The sequence below is a fragment of the Chinchilla lanigera genome, unplaced genomic scaffold (assembly GCF_000276665.1).
Source record: "Chinchilla lanigera isolate Chin_1 unplaced genomic scaffold, ChiLan1.0 scaffold00049, whole genome shotgun sequence".
Lineage (NCBI taxonomy): Eukaryota > Metazoa > Chordata > Mammalia > Rodentia > Chinchillidae > Chinchilla > Chinchilla lanigera.
Genome location: NW_004955450.1, coordinates 3,856,969 through 3,875,737, shown reverse-complemented (window position 1 = coordinate 3,875,737; position 18,769 = coordinate 3,856,969). Strand labels below are relative to the sequence as shown.

The 18,769-nt window shown below is 55.9% G+C and overlaps 1 protein-coding gene across 1 annotated transcript; it reads right to left on the bottom strand.

Moving 5' to 3' along the window:
• Positions 1-7,832: 7,832 nt before the first annotated feature.
• LOC102023094 (chromosome unknown open reading frame, human C15orf59) lies at positions 7,833-18,175 on the bottom strand. Its single transcript, XM_005393590.2, has 3 exons — positions 18,083-18,175; positions 17,027-17,713; positions 7,833-8,619 (listed from the first exon to the last, which is right to left on the bottom strand). The coding sequence occupies exons 2-3, from the start codon at positions 17,180-17,182 to the stop codon at positions 7,900-7,902; spliced, it is 876 nt and encodes a 291-aa protein (XP_005393647.1). The 5' UTR covers positions 17,183-17,713; positions 18,083-18,175; the 3' UTR covers positions 7,833-7,899.
• Positions 18,176-18,769: the final 594 nt, after the last annotated feature.

Genomic DNA, 18,769 nt, shown 5'->3' with positions numbered 1-18,769 from the left:
TGGTCACCCATGGGACAGAGGAGACAAACCTCTTCTAAAGGACAGCTTGTTAAAGGTTCTAGGACACTGCTAGTCCTAGAGGGCCCATTGCCCCTAATGCCCAAACACCCGCCTTCCACCCCTATCCTTGATAACTGTCCCTCTCCGGCCCTTACAAACTGCCTCTGGGAATAGCCGCAGAACATCCAGCTGGGAACTTGCTCTTGACTCAGGATATTTCCCAGGGTCAGGGGGACAGGGAGGCACAGTCCTTGAGTGGGAAGGGAGAACTCATTACCAGTTGCATTCAGCTTGGGGGCTTTGCACAATGTTGTCACGGAGCTGTCACACCAAGGCTGTGGTAGCTCCTATCCTTAAGAAAGCAAAACCCTGAGAGGTTCAGGCACTGGTGCCAGGCCACACAACCAGCAAGAGACAAGAGCCCAATTCTGACTTGGGTTTCTCTGGCTGCAAAGCCTGCTGCCTTGTGATGTGTCACCTGCAGTCCCCTTTCTTGCTGTTTGATCCAGAGTGCAGGCAGCTTCTGAATCTGGCCATGGGGGTCCAATTATGAGCCTCAAGACCCTGGGAAAGAACTTTCCAGGTCAGGATTGCCAGGGAATCTGTCCTCTGCATCTGAATTTGGGATGGGGTCTCTACCAGGGATAGGGGTAGTGTGTGGGAATCAGGGTCCTCTTGGGACCATACTGCAGGCAGAGTAATCCTTTCAGCAGGTACCTGCTCTGTTCCCTGCGGGACTCCTGGACCACAGCATGTGGGATAGGACACTGGGGGCAGCAGGAGACCTGAGGAGGAGGCACCAGGAGGCTCTGAATCCAGCACCAAAGGCACTGGGAGTCTCATCTGGGGTCAGGGCCATGTGTCCTTGTGGCCCTGTGCAGGAGCTAAGGTCACCATGCTGCCCAACTCTTGGGAACATCATTCCCGTGGTGCCCTCTGCGGGCTGTGCATTCCCAAGGGGTACAACATGAATGGGCTGGAGCAGAGGCAGAGGTGCAAAGAGTACAGACCCATCAGGGGGCATCTCGGAGCAAGGCTCCTGGGACAGCCTTTCCAAGCCACCTGCACAGGAGCTGGAGGAGGAGGCGCTAATGTATTTAACCAGACCCTGCTCATGTGGGGCTCCACTGGCCTTCAGAATGCACACACCTTGTGAGGCAAGGGCACTTGGCTAAGCAAAAATTCACTTGACTGACGTCTCCCAGTGTCCCATCCAATCCTTGACTGATGACAATTACTCAGTGAGCAAATGATCCCAGTGGGTTGATGAAACAGCAACAAGGGCTATTTGATTTGAAGATTCCTTTATTAAAAAGTATGCAGTCATCCTTCAACCTTGAGATGAGGCTCTAAATTTTTTTTAAAAAGTAAAGCTAAAGCCAAACCAGCCAAACACAAACGAAAACTGGTTACTTCTGAAATTCCAGCAGAGGCTGGCTACCTCCAGGAGCAGAAGAGCCAGGCAAGAAGGCCACACAACTCTCCACTCCCCCAGCACCCAGAACGACAGCCCCCTTCTTTTGCAGACATCTTTAGGATTCGTTACCCCCATCCTCCACATCTAGAGAGGAGCCTAAGGGCTGGAGTGGCAGCGAGAGCGATGTTTATTCAAGGTACGATCCCTGAACACCTGCCACGTGCCAGGCCAACTGGCTTCTGGAAGCACATCAATTATTCTTGCCCTCAAGGGCTTCAATTCGTTAGGGGAGATAGCCCCACTCATGTGCGTGTGTGTGTGTGTGCGTGTGTGTGTGTGTGTGTGTGTGTGTGTGTAAACCTCAGTGCAGCAGTGAGGGTAGACTGAAAGTATGCTTAAAATACTGCAGGGGCAGAAAGGAAGAGATGTCATGATGAAAGATGAATTTGGGGCAGTAGATCAGTCACTTTCCCGTTGCTGGGGCAAAATACAAAACACTGGCAACTTCAAGGAGAGGTTAATTTTGGCCCACGATTTTAGTGGGTTCCATCCATAGTTGGCACGCTCCGAGGTGGAAGGGCATGGGTGAGGGAAGCTGCTCAAACCACGGCAAGCAGGAAGCAGAGAGAGAGACAGAGACAGAGAGGGAGAGGGAGGGAGAGGGAGAGATGGAGTCGTGTCCCCAGGGACCTTCACTTTCCAATCAGACCCCACCTCCAAATAGCATGTTCTGCTGCTGAACTCGTTGATGGTCCAATCCATGGATGAATAGAGTGCTCCACGAACCAACTGTGTGAGATTTGGGGCAGATATTTTAGGTCTAGACCATCTAGGTAAGGTGGGTCCACCACTCCTGTGGCTGAAGTTGCTAAAGTCAGTGGATGAGCCAACGGGCAGGTTCTTGTGGGAATATGTCCAGTGCCATCACACTGACTGATTTTTTTCCAAGAAATCTAAGGTCTGAATTTTTATTTAAAAATCTTCTTTTTTGAACAACCTGGGAAGCAAACCAGATGTGTAGGCCATCAATTCTCAACCACTGGATGAAAAGATGAGAAATTTCCCAGGAATTGGAAAGTAAATAGGGTCAACTGGACACGAAGAAAGGGGATCTCTGGGTTGGAGGAGTGTTCTGATCCCACCCTACCTGGAGCAGGAGGACCTTGGCAAGGATGCTGCTCCCAGCCTCCAGAAATACTTGAAACCCATAATTTAAAGGAGGCAAGGTTTAATTTGGTTCACAGTTTTGGAGGATTCAGACTGTGGTCAACTGGCTCCAAAAAAAAAAAAAAAAAACATGGCAGATGGACGTGGTGGAGCAAAACAGCTCAGTTCATGGCGGCAGGGAAGCAGAACAGGGAAACGGTACTAGAGAGGAAAGGGTCAGGGATTGGACACAGGCCCCATGGCCATGCTTCCATGACCTTCCACACACACACCCAGAAGTGAGCTCCACCAATCACCGGGCTGGTTCCCAAAGCCGACCATGTTGCTACCTCACCCTAACTGCCACAACTGGACTCAACATCCCACCCTGAAAAAGTCTCTCCTTTACCTACACCAGGCCTGGGGTGAAGTCCTTCTTGACCTCCCCCTACAACTGAGCATCTGTGGGAACATCCTACAACCACCTGGGGGTTCCCAAGCTGGACTGACCTACACCCAGGCACCTCCTGTGCTTCTATCGGTGCCACTGGAATCTCAGGCCACCATCTTCACCTCATGCACATGGGGCTTATTACTCCTGGAACCCACCCACCTTCACTGGGTGATCCCTGGGGTATTTAACCCTCCACCCCAAGTCTTGCAGGCAAATGTGCTTCTTCCTAGCACTGACCCCACAGGAGTGATGAGTCTCAGGAGTGGGGCAGGGAGAGAGATGGCACCCAGATTGCTGGGTAAGGGGGTACCAGGGTTCTCCCTGGAATCCTGGAAACCTATGAGTGAGCCCCCCTCCACACACACACACACACACACACACACACACTGGGCTGAGACATGGCCGCTTGCATCGGGCTGCCTCTCACAATTAATCAACCACCACACACAGGCAAAATCCCAGGATGAGTGGGTCCATGGCATCCCACAAGAGTCAGGGTCCCCAGGCCTCTATGCACAGTTCCTGCAAAGCTGTGCCTTGCTGTGAGTGTCCCCATGCCCAGTCCTGCTTTCTCCAGGGTGGAGGACAGGTGGGGTGGCCCTTGAAGTCTGGGTTTCTGTACTATCTCTCAGGTGGTGGTGAGGGGGACGTGGATGTGGGGAAGCTTCTGAACTCTGCATGTCCCGGCCAGAACAGGGTAGGGAGCAGAACTGCAGACAGGTATGTGAGCTTGAATGCTCCTGGCAGGGAGTCAGATGTGATCAGCATGGAGCCTGGGCCCTGGGCAGTGCCAGCCTGAGGTCACCTGCTGAGGCCCCTGAGTCTCCTCAGCTAGGGGCAGGTGAAGCGGGAGAGGTAGGTGGTGATGACAGCCATGCAGGGCAGGCAGGTGGGCAGAAGCAGGTCGGATCAGAATCCCAGCTAGCTCATGTGTACTGGGATGCTGCAGCCCCAGCAGGCAGGCCCTCTGGCCCAGGAGGGGAAAAGAAGGTTGGGAACGCTTTGTAGGACGAATGCTTAACCTACTTGTAGGATCAAATTATTTTCAAGGGCTTCAGCTGATCCAAGTTCTTACTAAGGTGCTAATTACATGCTATTCTTACCGATTCATCCAGTGGGCCCCTTCCAGGAGAATCTCTTAAACTTTCCCTACCGGCTCACTTTAAACCTGTGCTCCTGGCCTCAGACTGGACAGGGCACCTGCCTGCAGGGCTGAGGGACTCTGAAGCATTCCTCAGCTTTCCCGTGTTGTACCAACGTGAGCCTTGTGGTTTGAGGCCCCTCTCCCCAAGCCACCAGCAGCCACACCCAGCCATCTTTGTTTTCGATTCTCACCAGCCCCCGTGCCCACCGTTCTCTTGCACCACTCCAAAGGAAGGTCCACCTCACATGCCGCCTCCTCCTCCTGGACATTGTTCATGGATGCCCAAGCCACCACTCCTACATCCTGGGAGCAGGTGCCCCAGATCAGCAAGGCCTGAACAGTCATTGGCTGGAGGGCAGGCTTTGCCAGAGACAGGAGAAAGGGAAAGGATACTGGACCTGGAGCTGCATTTCGGGCAGTCACCTGGTCCATGTCCCAGCCCCCTAGGGAACCAAGGGAAGGGTTCTAGGGGTCTCACCACCCAAAGAGAGGAATGCAGGGCTGGACCTGGTGCACCTTATGTGACATTCCCAATAATCACAAGGCAAGTATTCTGCAAACCTGAGCTCTCATGCGCAGTGTGAATAATATCCAGGTCCAGCCCCTAGCTCTGTCAATTGCTGCCTGTGTAGCTTTGAGTAAAGTCTTTACCTGTTCATTTGTTGCCTGTGTAAAATGACAACTGTGGTTAACCCATTTACTCAATAAATAATTATTGAGCAGCCTATTCGGGGCTGGACCCAACTGACTCTGTCACTGAGTGTTGGTTAAAAGATGTGGCGCAGAGCCTGCCACACACCAAGTTGTCAGTAAACGTCAGCTTCCCTCCACAGGGCCCAGCGGAGGAGCGGGGGCAGGTGCCGAGCGGGCAGAGGTGGAGGCTGGGCCTGCAGCTTCTTGAGTCCCCAGCCTCACTCCTCTCTCCCCTCCTGTCAGCACAGGCTGGCTGTGTCTCTAAGGATCAGGATGGTGCTGGGTCTCTGGACATCATGTCCTCTTCCGGCCCTTTGGTGCCATCAGAATACTTCTGTGCATTATGTCATCTGTCCCCTTCTGTAAAGTTTCCTCATCTCAGACCCTGGAGACATTAGTGTGCCCATCCTATTGACCTGTCCCAGAGTGGCCTCTTTGTCCACCTAGTCCTCTGCCTTGTGCTCCCAGCCCCTCCCACTCTGGCTCCTTTCCCAAGCCTAGTGAGCTAGACCCGTGCTGCCTCTGGCTTCTCCATGCTGAAATGCCACACCTTTCTGTTTTGACTTTGCTCAGTCCCCAGGCATACCAGACCAGCCCTCACAGGGGAGGGGAGTGGGTAGGTATGTGTAGGTAAGCAACTGGAGACCTGGCATATAGAAGGTCTTCAATAAAGACAGAAGCACAAATGCACATAAATGTCCTCACTGTGAATGGGGTTCATATATTCATTCAACAAGCATTCACTGCACTCATGACCTATTTGGTGCCAGGCTTGCATCAGGGGTTGTGACATTTGGGCAGATGGCAGCTGAGTTGTCAGAGGATTAAACTGTGTGTGCAGGCTTCCTCTTCCCAATGAGATCCCCACCCCCACCTGGTTCTCTGGTTACCCCAACTCTACCCTCACATACCAGAGCACTGGTTCCACCATGCATGTGGACTGCATCCATTTGCAGGCTAAGCATTAAGCTTGAGGCCAAGTTCTGGTTCTGTAACTCATCCTGTGTGACCTTCAGCAGGTTCCTCAATGTCTGAGAACCTCAGTTTCCTCCTCTGGAAAATGGGCATGAACAGATTTGCTGATCTTGTTATCACATCCTCTTTCAAGTCCTAGGATACCATGGGGATCTCATAGCCAAGGACTTCCTGGCCCTTTCCCAAAGTGAACCTGTATCCATTTCCAAACATGTTCCCTCCTGAGTTCAGGATGTGCTCAAACCACCACCCCACTGAGCATGAGGGACAACGTGCTGCCCATGACCACATCCACTCACACAGAGCCAGGGTGAGATGTGAAATCTCCTGGGAGAGGACAAGTTCCTACCTCTGGCTCGCTCAGAGATTCTTGGCTCAAACCCTCAGTTTTTTCCTCTGTGAAATGGGAATGTCGGTCTATCTTTCCTTTTTTATTTTTGAGAAAGAGTTTAACTATGTAGCCCATGCTGGCCTTGAACTTGCAGTGATCCTCCTGCCTCCGCCTCTCAAGTGCTGGGATTACAACTGTGCACCACCATACCCATCTGAATGTAGGTTTCTTTTCCCTGAGGGCTGTGAAGATGAGGAAAGTCACCTTGCCGTTGGAGAGGAAAACCGAGACTCAGAGAATTGGATATCCATCTTCAGAACTAGATGGGCCCTATTCCTGGGTGGGGACCCCGCTGGCACATTCCTCTGGGAACCCCTGGCCCTCATCCCTCACCCTCTGATGCAAGGCCCTACCGCTGAGAAGCACCAAGGCCAGGGGCTTTTCTGGGGCTGATGAGGGGCTCAGCCTGCCTCTGGCTCTTGTCTGAGGCTGCCCCCGACCAGCTCCGTCAGGCTCCGACCCAGCACTGGCCAGGGACAGATCCCACCCTGCTGAGTCCCCACTCTGCCTGGCTCCTGATGGATCCCTGCATCTGCTGGGGCGGGGCAGCTCCTCCTGGGCAGTGGTCTCTCCCCGAAGAAGCTTCTGAAAACCTGGGCTGGGGTCAGAGGGACCGTAGCACATGTCCAGGGCTTTCGCGCGTATCACTTGATGGAGCTCTGTGGCCATCATTGAAGTAGCTGAGGACTGTCCTTAGGCCCATGTTAGGCCTAGAGAGGCAGATGGACTTGCCCGAGGTTACACAGCTGCTCCATAGCAGAGCCAGGCCCAGCCTAGAAACCACTTGCTCAAGGGGACAGAGGAGCACATGCTGGGTGACCTTGGGCTGGTTATTTAACCCATCTGAAGCTCAGTCTTCTCATCTGAAAAATGGGAAGAATCATAATCCCAGTTTTTGGGTGATCATGAAGATTACATGAAGTCATGCTATAAAATGCCACTATAGTTGGTAATCCCAGGACTCTAGGAGGCTGAGGCAGGACGATCACAGTTCAAGCCCAACCTAGGCAACTTCGTGAGATTCTCGCTCAAAATACAGAGGGCTGGGGATGTAGCTTAGTATGAAGGCCCTTGGTTCAGTCCCCAGTACCTCAAATGAATACATAAACAAACAGTCATGAGCAATGATTGTGACTAGCATTGCAAGGGTGCTCAGATACTGTGCAGGTCACACATGGATGGAGCCCTGGGGTTCCATGCCCGGTGGATGCCCAGTGGCCTGGCAGAGGTTGCCCAGTTATCAGCATGCCTTGATGCTGAGTCCCAAGCAACCCAGCCATACACAGGGCAAGGAGACGCCTGTTTGCGTACCTCTGCCCTTGGCAAGGACAGGCAAGGTCTGCCCTGAAGGAGGAGGGCCTGGTGCCCTCCCTGGGATGCTGCTTTCTTTGGGCAGATGACTCACCTCTAAGACCTGGGCTGGGCCAGCAGCCAGGTCTTCCTCCCCATCTCCCTTACACACTTTCAGACACCGCTTTGCTGCGGGCAGCTCTACCCATGCCTCTGGGGACCAAGTTAGTGAGCAGATGTCTCTGTCTAAGGTGAGCTCTGTAAAAGCTTTGTGGCCCATGGGGCCAGATCTTTGGAATTTTAAAATTTTATTATGACTGTGTTTGTTTAAATATATATATATATATTTATAGCTCTATGTGCCCACCCCCCAGCCCCAGCCCCGGCCCCTAGTTTTTGCCGCTGGCTTTCTGTCTGGTGCCCGTATAGGGCAGCACCGTCTGCGTGCTTTTGTCTGACACCGTCTGCGTGCTGCTGTTCCTTGTGACCCGTCGGGTCTGTTCAGGGGCCAACGTGGGACCGGAGCGGTGACCGGTCAGTGGGGAGCGCCGCGTCTTATAGGGGGCTGCAGAGGGTTTGAGGGGTCCTTCGTGGGGCTCCGTGTGGGGCAGCTCAGGGGGCAGGCCCCCCGCTTCCTCTTCTGCCTCCTCGATGTGCTCCTCCTCGTCGTCACAGCACAGAGCATGGTAAAGCACTTTATCACTGAACCGAACCCTCTCCCGTGTCCCTGGGGTCCGCTGGGGCAGCTGGCCTTTCGTGGGGCCGGCACTGAAGGCCTCTTCGCTGGAGGAGTCAGGGGTCTCCACTCGGGGGCCGTTGGGGATAGGGGTGCCACCATTCATGAGTCGGTAGTCAGGGCCAGCGCCTGGCCGTGATGACTCGGGGCCGTCCACGGAGTCCGACGGGGTGGACGCGTCCAGGAAGGAGCAGAACTCCCAGCTGTCTGAGAGGATGTCAGCCGTCATGAAGTCCAGGTGGCCTAGGTCAAAGGGGCCGCCCACGCCCACCTTGTCGCTGCTAGAGGTGCTGCTCACAGTGGCCGTGGTCCAGTCGTCCGGCTCCAGCTCAAAGTCGAAGTCTGAGGTTAGCTTGTCGATCTGGCTCACCACCTGGCCGGGAGGGGACAGGAGATGAGGGAACCATTGAGCGCTCCTCGCCCTGCCTGCCCAGACTTCTGGCTGGCGGCCTTACCGGAGGGTGACCGCATTTGAGGTCATGGGCTTGCTCCTGTCCTGGAGGGACCAAATGGGACTGGGGTGAACAGAGCTAGTTCCAGCCATCCCTAGTAAACGGCTCATACTCCTTAGCAGCCTGAGATGTCGGGGGTGTCTGCCTTCCAGCTCTGTCCCCCCATTCATACACCGCCCTCTCTTAAACACAACTGCTGCTCTGGGGGTTTAAGACTGCTGCTCAAGCTCCCTCTCTCTTGCTGTCCCTGCTCGCTGATGTAGACAGAGCACCCTCGCTTGCTGGGAAAAGGGATAAAGTGAGCATTATTTGATAAATAACAAAGAAGCCGTGCATCCTGGTCCAGAGCTACTCTTTAACTGTACTTGGGGGCAGCAGGGCTGCACAGGACGCTGTACCCTGCTGTGACCCTTCACAGAGGCCTCTGCTCAGGCCACCCTGGCCTAGGATACCCATTTTCCTGGCCTCTGAGCGTGTAAATCAGGGTGCAGGAGAGTGAGGGAAAGAGGGGGCGCCTGACAGAGACCCAGGGAACAGACCTGGCACAGAAGGGAGAAAAGGGTCAGGTAAAAACGTAAACCCACAGAAGCAGAGCAGGCTGCCTGGGCATCAGAGCAAGAGACCAGTGACAGGGACACTCAGCATGTCACTGGGAACAGCATCCAGCTCCCAGCGCCTCCCCTCTCTGTACCTGGGTCAGAGCAGTCAATTCATTCATGCACTAATTAAGTCCTTAACAAACGCTTTCCCAAGGCTGACTGCCCTCCAGGGATGCGGCAGCTGCCAGGCAGGGGTGGAGTGAGCACCCCGAGGTGAGGGTGGAAACAGGCAAGGTGCTGCTAGGGCGACGGCGGCGGCAGGAGCAGCAGCAGCAGCGGCAGCAGTGGCAGCAGCGTGGGTTTATGTAAAGACTGCTCTGGAAGACTTGGCTGGCCCTGGTTTTTCTCTAGGCCTCAGTTTCTCTATCTATAAACAGGAAGCGTGGCTGAACTAGTTTATCTCCAAGGCTCCTTCCACTTCTAGGTGAGATTTAGGAGCCTTTGTTTCTAGGGGTGATCTGAGAAGTTGCTTTGGGTGATGATCCCTAGGGATGCTCCTCATCATGGCGCAGGCCAGGGGAATCACGTGGCTGAGACCTGCAGAACTGGCGGCGTCAGGACATCCGGGGACCAGAGTTGGTGCGGCCACTGCTGTGTGTCTTTGGGCAAATCCCATAACCTCCATTTCATTTACCACCAAGTGCGTGTGAGGCTCCCAGCCCTGCCGACCTCCCGTTTCATGAAGACCCATAAGAAGGGCGGTAGAAGGAATCTGAGGGGCGCAGGGACAAAAGCAGAATCATTTCCCACCCGTGAGCATCCACTGTGTGCCAACCATCCGGCCTAGCTCATGAGATCATCCAGCCACAGTGGCCGCAGGTCCAAAAGTGTTTAGAAGACTGCTGGCCAGGTATGGGGGATCTAAGCTGGGGTGAAGACAGCACGGAGGCATAGCGAGTCTCAGGATAGGCCCTGCACTGAGGAATGTCCCTAGCCTGGGGGCGCTGTTTTGAGGGTGCTGCGGCTGAGGAGGACTATGCAGCCGGGGTGGCTTAGGCTCAGGGAAGGCCTGCTTGTCTCCCTGGCTCTGGAGGGAGTCCTGAGTTCAAATCCCAGCTGGCTGCAGATGATAATCGCACTCTAACTTGTGCTCTCCTATCCTGCTGAAAGGGGATGACACACTTCTCTGTGGCCAGGGTGACAAAGATTGAACAGATAAGATTGCTTTAAACAGCAGAGTCAGGACAGTCAAACCCTTAAGGACCTGAGCCCCAACCTTGACTCTTACTTTCTAGCTGTGTGACCTTGGCCAAGTTACTCAACTCCTCTGCACTTCTATTTCTTCACCAAAGGAGAATTCTAGTAGTGCCTAGAGCTGTGAGGATTTGAAGACCCAGTGCTCTTGGGAAAGCTCATAGAACAAGATAGACAACCAATAACCACCATGTGCTGTGGGCAGGAGCACGTGTCCAGAGAGCAGAAGTGACTTTGTGCAAGGAGCGACACTCCGGCAGGGGTTCCTAGCACACATAGGCAGGACCATTTGTCTCACGAGGGTCTCACACCAGACCAAAGAGAACCAAATGGCCCCAAAAGCCAAGCAACTATGAGGTCACAGGCAAGTGTGGCCCTGTCTATTGCGGGGAGCCACTTGAATGACGGAAGTGAGACCAGAAGGAGAAGCCGTGTGGCCTAGGGGACCCAGTTCCTGGGAGGGCGGGTGTGGGGCAGGCGCTGTGCTACCTGCCTCTCTGCTTCGGACGTCTTGAAATCAGTGATTTCTCTCTGAGATTTAACAATCATTTGCCTGCATGTAATCTGGGATTGTCTTGGAGTGCAGGGAAATAGTTATATACCCAGAAGGAATGAGGTGGGGAGAGAGAGGATGGAGAGAGAAAGGGAGCCCTAAAATCACAGTCACGGGACCCGAAAGCTAGCAGGGCCTGGGAGAGTCTACCTGTCTCCTTGTGTTTGTGGGTAGGAAACTGAGGCCCAGTACCCAGCAGGAACTCGGATCAGACCAGAGTTTAGTGCTGACACCCGGGCTTGGCACCTTAAAACAAAGACGGAGCCAAGAGCAAGCACAAGAGAGCAAGGGCAGGGCTGAGGGCTGTGACAGCCCCCCGGGTGTCCCTCGCCTCTGTCCTGGTCACAGCCTCAGCTCCCTCCTCCTGAACAACGGCACCTACCTAATCTTCCCAACTACAGCAATTTCCTGTTCAGCCTTCCCTGCTCCCCAAATTCTTGTGTCTCCCAAACACAGCCCCTCTTCTCCCTCTCCACCTGCTGCCCCTCCAGCTGCTTCTGCCTGGGGTATGCCTGGCTGCCCCATTTTGCCGGGCCCGAGTCCTCCACAGCCCTGGCTGAGCCCTGTCTGCAAGGACTGAACTTCTGTGTCCCCTAAGACCAGCCATCCAGGCCTGAGGACCCAAGGTCGCCAGCCCCGGTGCCCCAACTCTTACCTCTCCTCACAAGCTGCTACCTCCTTCCCTCTCTTCCAGCTTCCTGGGCAGCTGGTTACATAACTGTGGGTTCTACATTATTTATGACCACTGATTATTTTTTAATTCTGTGATTACGTTGTTTATTATCTTCCTGGGGGGGTGGCATGGGGGAGACAGGGAGCGAGCTGACCGTGATTCATGGCCCTCATCCTGCAATTTGGCCTAATTGGCCAGGGAGATTCAGTGACTCTGTCCGGAGGAGGAGAAGGCAAAGGGAAAAGGAGGAAAGGAAGGCGTGACCAAAAAATAATAAGAAAGAAATCCGCACAGTGCGTGCTGAGCTGCGGGTGACGGAGCTGACCCACTTTGGCTCAGGCCTGTGGTCCCCAGCCTCTCCGGCTCCAGCTGCTTCCTGGCCGGGCCACCTTTATTTATCACACACTCACAAGGGCTGTGGTTTTCCCCGCCACTTTCCGACAGCACTTTGCAATGGGACCGCACAACTGGGCAGCTGGAAACAGGCTGCTGCGGTGCCCACTTCCTGTGACAGTGAGGGGCAGGGGACCCGCCACTGCTGCTCCTGGCTGAAGAAAGGCTGGTCCCACCCCTGCATCCTCCTGGGGTGTTCAGGCCAGGGTGGGCACCTGCGACCTTACGTTATGCCCTACCCAGGAATCACGGACGATGTGGGGAGACGGGTGATGGGCGCGAGGGCCACCTTTGAGCCCCAAAGAAGAGCTTGCCATCAGGCAGCCAAGGATGAGGACCTTTAACAGTGCCCTTGGGAGCTCTAGCTGGTGGGGACCTGGGGCGGAGGAGGGGCAGGGAGGCAGGTTTCCCCAGGAAGGAACATAGTCAGAAGATTCCTGGATAGCACATGGGACTCTCACTGAGAACAAATTCAAATTCCAGATCTCAAGCTCACAGCAATTCTCCCGCCTCAGCCTCCCAAGTGCTGAGATTACAGGTGTGCACCATCATCCCTGGCTTAATACCATGCTCTGCAAGGTGCAATGGCTCCCACTCCCCTGAACCCTCTGTGACCCTCACCCCTGCCCCTGTTCTCCAGATGTGTTTAGACACATGACACCCAAGGCCTGGGACGCGGCGCCCCTGGATGGCAGATGACCTTGTCCCTCATTTCCTTCAGGTCTCTGTTCCAAAACCACCTCATAGGAGACCCCTTCTCACCCTATCCCTGTGGCCCTACACCCCTTTCCTCCTGGTAGGGGTGGATTGCTTACTGCAGGGGCACTAACAGGCCCTAGCCAGGAGGCCAGGATCTGGCCCTGCCCTCCCTGTTCCTGCCTAAAAAGCTGTGTGACCCAAAAAACAAGGCTGTCCATGTTACTGAGGAGCAGGCCAGTGCTGCTATAATAGTTCAGTAATGAAACCCTATGAGAGCTGGGCACAGTGGTGCCTGTCGGTCATCCTAGCACTTGGGAGGCTGAGGCAGGAGGATCGCTGTGAGTTTAGGGCCAGCTTGAACTATACAGTGAGACTCTGTTGCAAAAAAAACAAAATCCAACCAACCAAATGAACCAAAAAAGCGGGCTGCGGATGTGGCTCGGTGGTGGAGGGCTTGACTGGCACCCATAAGACCCTGGCTTAGACCCTCAGCACTGTAAAAACAAAACACCCCAAACCTAACAGATATGGTGCTTTGTGGCCATCATGGGGCTAAGTACTTTATGCATATCTCTTTTAATTCTCCCACCAACCCTGGGGATAGGGGCAGAGGAAAAGGTAAAATCTGATATCTTCGTTTTACGGGTGGGAAAACAGAAGCACAGAAAGGTAAAGCAATATTCCCACGGTCCCAAAGGACTGGTGCTCAGATCTGAACCAAAGGCATCTGATGGCATGGCTCATGCTCCTAGCCTCTGGGCTGTGCTGCGCCTCTAGTTTAAGATCCATGCAATTCTGAGGAGCTTAGGAGCCTACTGGGATAGTCTGCAAGGTGAGTATTGGGGAGCCTGGGAGAAAGGAGGGCTAATTAACGCCTGACGGTCACATCTCTCTGCAGCACAGTTTTAGCTCCCAAAGCACTTTCGCATTCCTTACCTCACCCAGTCCCTTAACAGCGAACCCCACCCACTTCCGCACCCTAGGAAGGGGACTTGCTCCCTGGGTGACAGGGAGCCGGGGGCGGAGCTACAGTGGGGCTTGGGGGAAGAGAGGGTCACATGGGAGAGGGAACTCCAAATGCCCTAGGAGCACAGCAGTGCTGCACCCCTCCCAGGCACTGAGCCGCCCCCCTCTCCTGTCCTTTCAATGTCACTGTGAGGTGCAGTTCATCACGGTCCCCATTTCAGGGACGCCAAAGGGAGGCTCGGGGACTTGGGGAGGAAACGCTTTGGTTAGCTCATCTTTCCATGAATTTCAGCTGGATGCTCAGAGGGCGAGGAGGGCCTGCCTGGATGGCGCCTGGGGCTGGGATGGAGGTGCTGCAGACAGGAGGATGATGGCAGAGGGGACCTAAGCTAAGCCTTCCTCTTTGCTCCCTTGTTCGCACCCCAGATATCCTGGGCCATGCATAGCCCAGGGACTCATCCGTATGTAGCTCTCATCAGTACCTTCAGGTGCTCTGCTGAGAGCAGAAGAGGGGGACAGGGCAGGCGCCGCCGGAGGAGCGGCTGCGATGTGGAAACACTGTCTCCTGCCCTCTCGACCTTAGCCCTTTCCATGTCCCTCGTGGAGAAATGCCAGCTGATTGGTCTGACAGTCCCTTTGGAGGGCCATAAGCCAAGATCCCCAGTTCCAGGGACCCATCAGGGCTTTGTACCCTACTTGGTAACCTCATCCCTGACTCGACTCCATGCCACAGGAAGCTGGCCGGGCATCTCCCACCTGGGCCTCCCCCACACTCCCCTCCAGCCAGTGCCCCATGTCCAGCCTTGCCTGGGGGATGAAGAGATCTGAGCTGCCTCCCCCCACCCCCCAGCTGGGTGCCATTGGCAGCGGGCAGGCAGTGGCATACGGGGTAGACTCTGGTTGTCATAGCAACCCACCAAAGTCTTGGGTGGAGGCACATGGCCTACAGGGTGTATGGGGGGAGGGGACCCATCTTTCTCTGTCCTGGCTCAGGTTTTGGGGCTGTACAGGCTGTGACATGGGAGAGAGTGTGGCAGGGAAAGAGGGGACATCTAAAAGCTCTGCAGAGAAACCCTAGTGCTACAGCATCATGGCACAAGCAAAAGGTATTATTTCCTGAAGGTCCCTGTCAAAATGCAAAGAGATGCTGGCACAGTAGTACAGGCCTGTAATCCCAGCACTCTGGGAGGCTGAGGCAGGAGTATCACAAATTAAAGCCCAGACTGGGCAACTTAGTGACTTAACCAGACCCTGTGTCAAAATGAAAAATAAAAAGGGCTGGGGATGTAGCTCAGCGGGAGGGCCCTGGGTTCAATCTGCAGTACTGAAATAAAAAAAAAAGCTGGGCGTGGTGGTGCACATCTGTAATCCTAGCACTCGGGAGGCTGAGATAGGAGGATCACTGTGACTTCGAGGCCAGCCTGGATTACAAAATAAGTTCAAGGCCAGCCTGAACTACAGCGTGAAACCCTGTCTCAAAAAGACCATAATAATAATAATAATAATAATGGCACCCAGGAGTCCACCTGCTAAAGCCCCAGAATTGACATCAGATACCTGAGTTCCAAGCTCAATTCTGCCCCTGGTATGCTGTGTGACCTTGGACAAGAGTCTATACCTCTCTGGGCTGTGCTTTCTTCAGGAGACAAGGCTGGCTTGGATTACCTATGAGGACCTATGAGGTCCTTTTAAGGTATGGATGGCTATGTTGGTGAAGAGTGTATGCAAGTGTCTGGAAGACACCTGGTTGGGAGTAAGATCAGCATTACAGCAAGGCTGACTCCAGGGTCAGAGCCAGCCCTGGGTCCTTCTAGTTGAGTCTACTGGGGCTTGGGTCCCAAGCCCCTGGCCAAAAGCAAGATTCTGAACAATTCCATGGCCCAGTAGAACTACAGAGCATCCAAAATAGGATGAGGGTGGCACAGGGGACTGTCACCCTTTGGACCCATGAAGCTGAAGGAGCGGGAGTTGCTCAGGGGCTCCTAGCCTTTGACTTCCAAATTGTACAGACCATCGATGTCCAGCCCAGACCATGGCCAGCCCAGCCCAGCCCAGAGCAGAACACTTCCATCTCTGTCTACCTGAAGCCACAATCATTCCACCTCCTGACACAGGGTTTCCTGGCAGGCCAAGGGCAGTTCCTGTCTAGAACCTTTGCAATACTTCCCACCTCCAACCCTGAACACAGCTCCCTCCATACAGCCCCAGCTCCTTGGCTCTCGGTCCAGGCTGGAATGCCATGTTGGCAGCCTGGAGTTGGTACCCGCATTGCCTACCTCCCCAGCCCCAGTGCAGCTGGCCGGGGAGAGCAGGGCCTATAACTCCCGCTCAATCACTCTCCCTGCCATCTCTGCAGGGGCCCTGGTTACAAGGAGTTGAAATTTGCCTAAAGCCCACCTGGCTGGTATAATGGCACCCAGCGGGCAAATTCAGGGCAGCGGCTCAGAACGCTGGTCATGCATTTTGGGCTTGAACACAGCCCAGGGGGCAGGGCCGAGGACATGTGTACCTCATTACCCCAGCGATGTGGGAAGCAGTAATTAAACCAGGCTGCACTTAGACAGAGAGGGACACACACATCCCAGCATTTCTCAGTGACTTTAGGGCCTTGGCGAAAACATTCAGAAACATCCCGTGTGTGTGTGTGTGTGTGTGTGTGTGTGTGTGTGTGTGTGTGTGTGTGCGCGCGCTCCCACAGTTTATCCTCTTACAGGAGATCCCTGCACCTGATAATGGGCATAAAGAACCCTGATACCCACTAGCAGCTGACTAGGCCCATTTTGACCCCAGCACAGATTTTCTCGAGGTCAAGGGTTCTAAGTATCTCTGGGGTTACTTTTGAAAGGGGCCTCTCACAGTAAGGACTGCCTCAGTAAAGCCAGGTCAGAGTCACAAGGAAGGCAGATGGCGGGGTCAAGGGTCAGTTTAGGTCCCAGAAGAGTGTCTCCCACTAAGAAGTCACGCTGGGACTTGGTCCTTACTCGCACCCGGGCAGCCCTGAGTGGGAACCACCGAGTGGGATCACCAACTTACTTCCCAAGCAATCTCTGTGACCAGGATGCCTCCAGCCCTGGGGTCTGGTGAGGTTATTAGCAAAGTACACTGGGGAAAAGGAGAATGAGACAGGAGGTCTCCAGCAGAGGGAAACACATGCCCACAGCTCCGCACACTCACACACACATGTCCGTGTTTGTGCCAGGCCCAACCAGGCTCACCTAGGCCTGTGTGGCCACAGGGTGCCCCTCACTCACCTCCCGCAGCTCCTTGGCCACCTCCTTGAGCTCCCGCAAGATGCCTTCGAGCTGCCCGATGACCATCTTCATGCGCTGTCGAATTCGCTCCCGCTCACCACCACTGCTGGGGTCGTCACTGGGCTGCCCGAGGTCCGGGGCCCCCCGAATGTTCATCCTTCACCACGTGGCCACAGGCCTGCCCATACTCCCCCCAGCCGGGCACACACTGCGTCTGCCTCCACGGAGACACCCTCGGCGGGGCAGAGCTCCACATCTTAACGGCCCCCCAGCCCACCCTGGCCCTGGGCGGCCCACACCCAGCCCCTGCCCCCTGCCACTCCGCCCGCTCTGCCTCTGGGTGGGGAACAGAGCACCCAGAGGGAGACAGAGTCTGACAGAGGGGTCAAGGCGAGGACACGGGAGGGCAGGGGGAGGGGTCTTGGGTCCCAGGAGTGGCCTCCAGGACTCGAAGTGCGGAGCCTGGACCAGGGGATGACTCTGCAGGCAGTCAGGGTAGGAGATGCCCTTGGGACCGGGAGCCAGCGGCAATCAATCCCCTTGCAACTCCGAGGCAGCCACCAAGGCAGAGGTCTCTGGATGCATCTGACACCAGCAGAGGGACAGGGGCAGGGTCTCCCAGATGTGGAGGGGGCTCCAACTGTGGGCAGCTCTGGAGAGTGAGCTGGGTTGGAGGAGGGCAGCCCCCTGCGGAGAGAGTCGATCCTGGCGTCAGCCCTCCCAGGCTGCAGCACCGCCAGGCAATGCTGCTTTCTCCCTGCACCCTGCCTCGCTGGGGTTTATTTATTTTTTCTCTGTAGGGAGAAGTGGCGGAGGCAGATGGCGTTCAGTGCACCCCTCCTCTAGGAGGAGATTGTGGGAGCTCCTGCTTCAGAGGCAGAAGTCCCTAGCCTCTTCTGGGGCACGCTGGTCGCGGGTCCCCCACCCCCACACTCAGCCGAGCTGGCCTCGCTGGCTCACCCAGGACCGCTGGGGTCCCCCGCCCCCCTCCGAGTGTCCCTCGGGTGCCCCAGTCCCGGGTATCCCCCTGCCCAGCCCCGCCTTTCCAGGACTCACCGAAGGTGGGGGCCCCCGGCCTTCTCTCCACGCAGAGTCGGGGGCCGAGCCCCCAGGCGAGGTTAGGGGCCCCCCAGACTCCCTAGGGCGGGCTTCTCTCTCTGCACCCTTCGGCCCCTGGCCTCAGGGGGCTCCTTCGCGCCGCGGCCGGGGACATCGGGTCGGCGAGAGGGGGCGGGGCCTCTGCGCTACAAAATCCCCAACGACCCCCTCCAGGCTCCGGGTCCGGAAGGCTTGGGGCTCCGAGGTCACAGGTGACCCGGGCTCGGGGCGGCCGGGGCGACGTCGGGCGGGTCCCAGCGCGGGAGCCGGAGTCAGGGGGCCGGGAGGGCGAGGGCTCCCCAGGCTCGGCGCGGGGCTCGCTCGGTCCGGTCCGTTCTGGTCAGGTCCGATCCGGGTCGGCGGAGCCCGGGCTCTCCCTTGCGCGACTGGCACTCCGCGCTGTCGGGACCCGGAGATCTGCGCCTGGCACTCGGGGGGCGCAGCGGCATCGGGAGGGTGCAAGGTCCTCAGGTCCCGAGGGAGGGCGGTGTGGGCCGCGGGGACTCCGATCCGCGGGCCCGGCCCGGCCCGGCTGGGTTCGGCTCCCGCGCACGGGCGGAGAAGAGCGGCGAGGAGAGGAGGAGAGGACAGAGGGGGGGAGAGGACAGGGGAGAAGCGGCGAGGAGAGGAGGAGAGGCTGGGGAG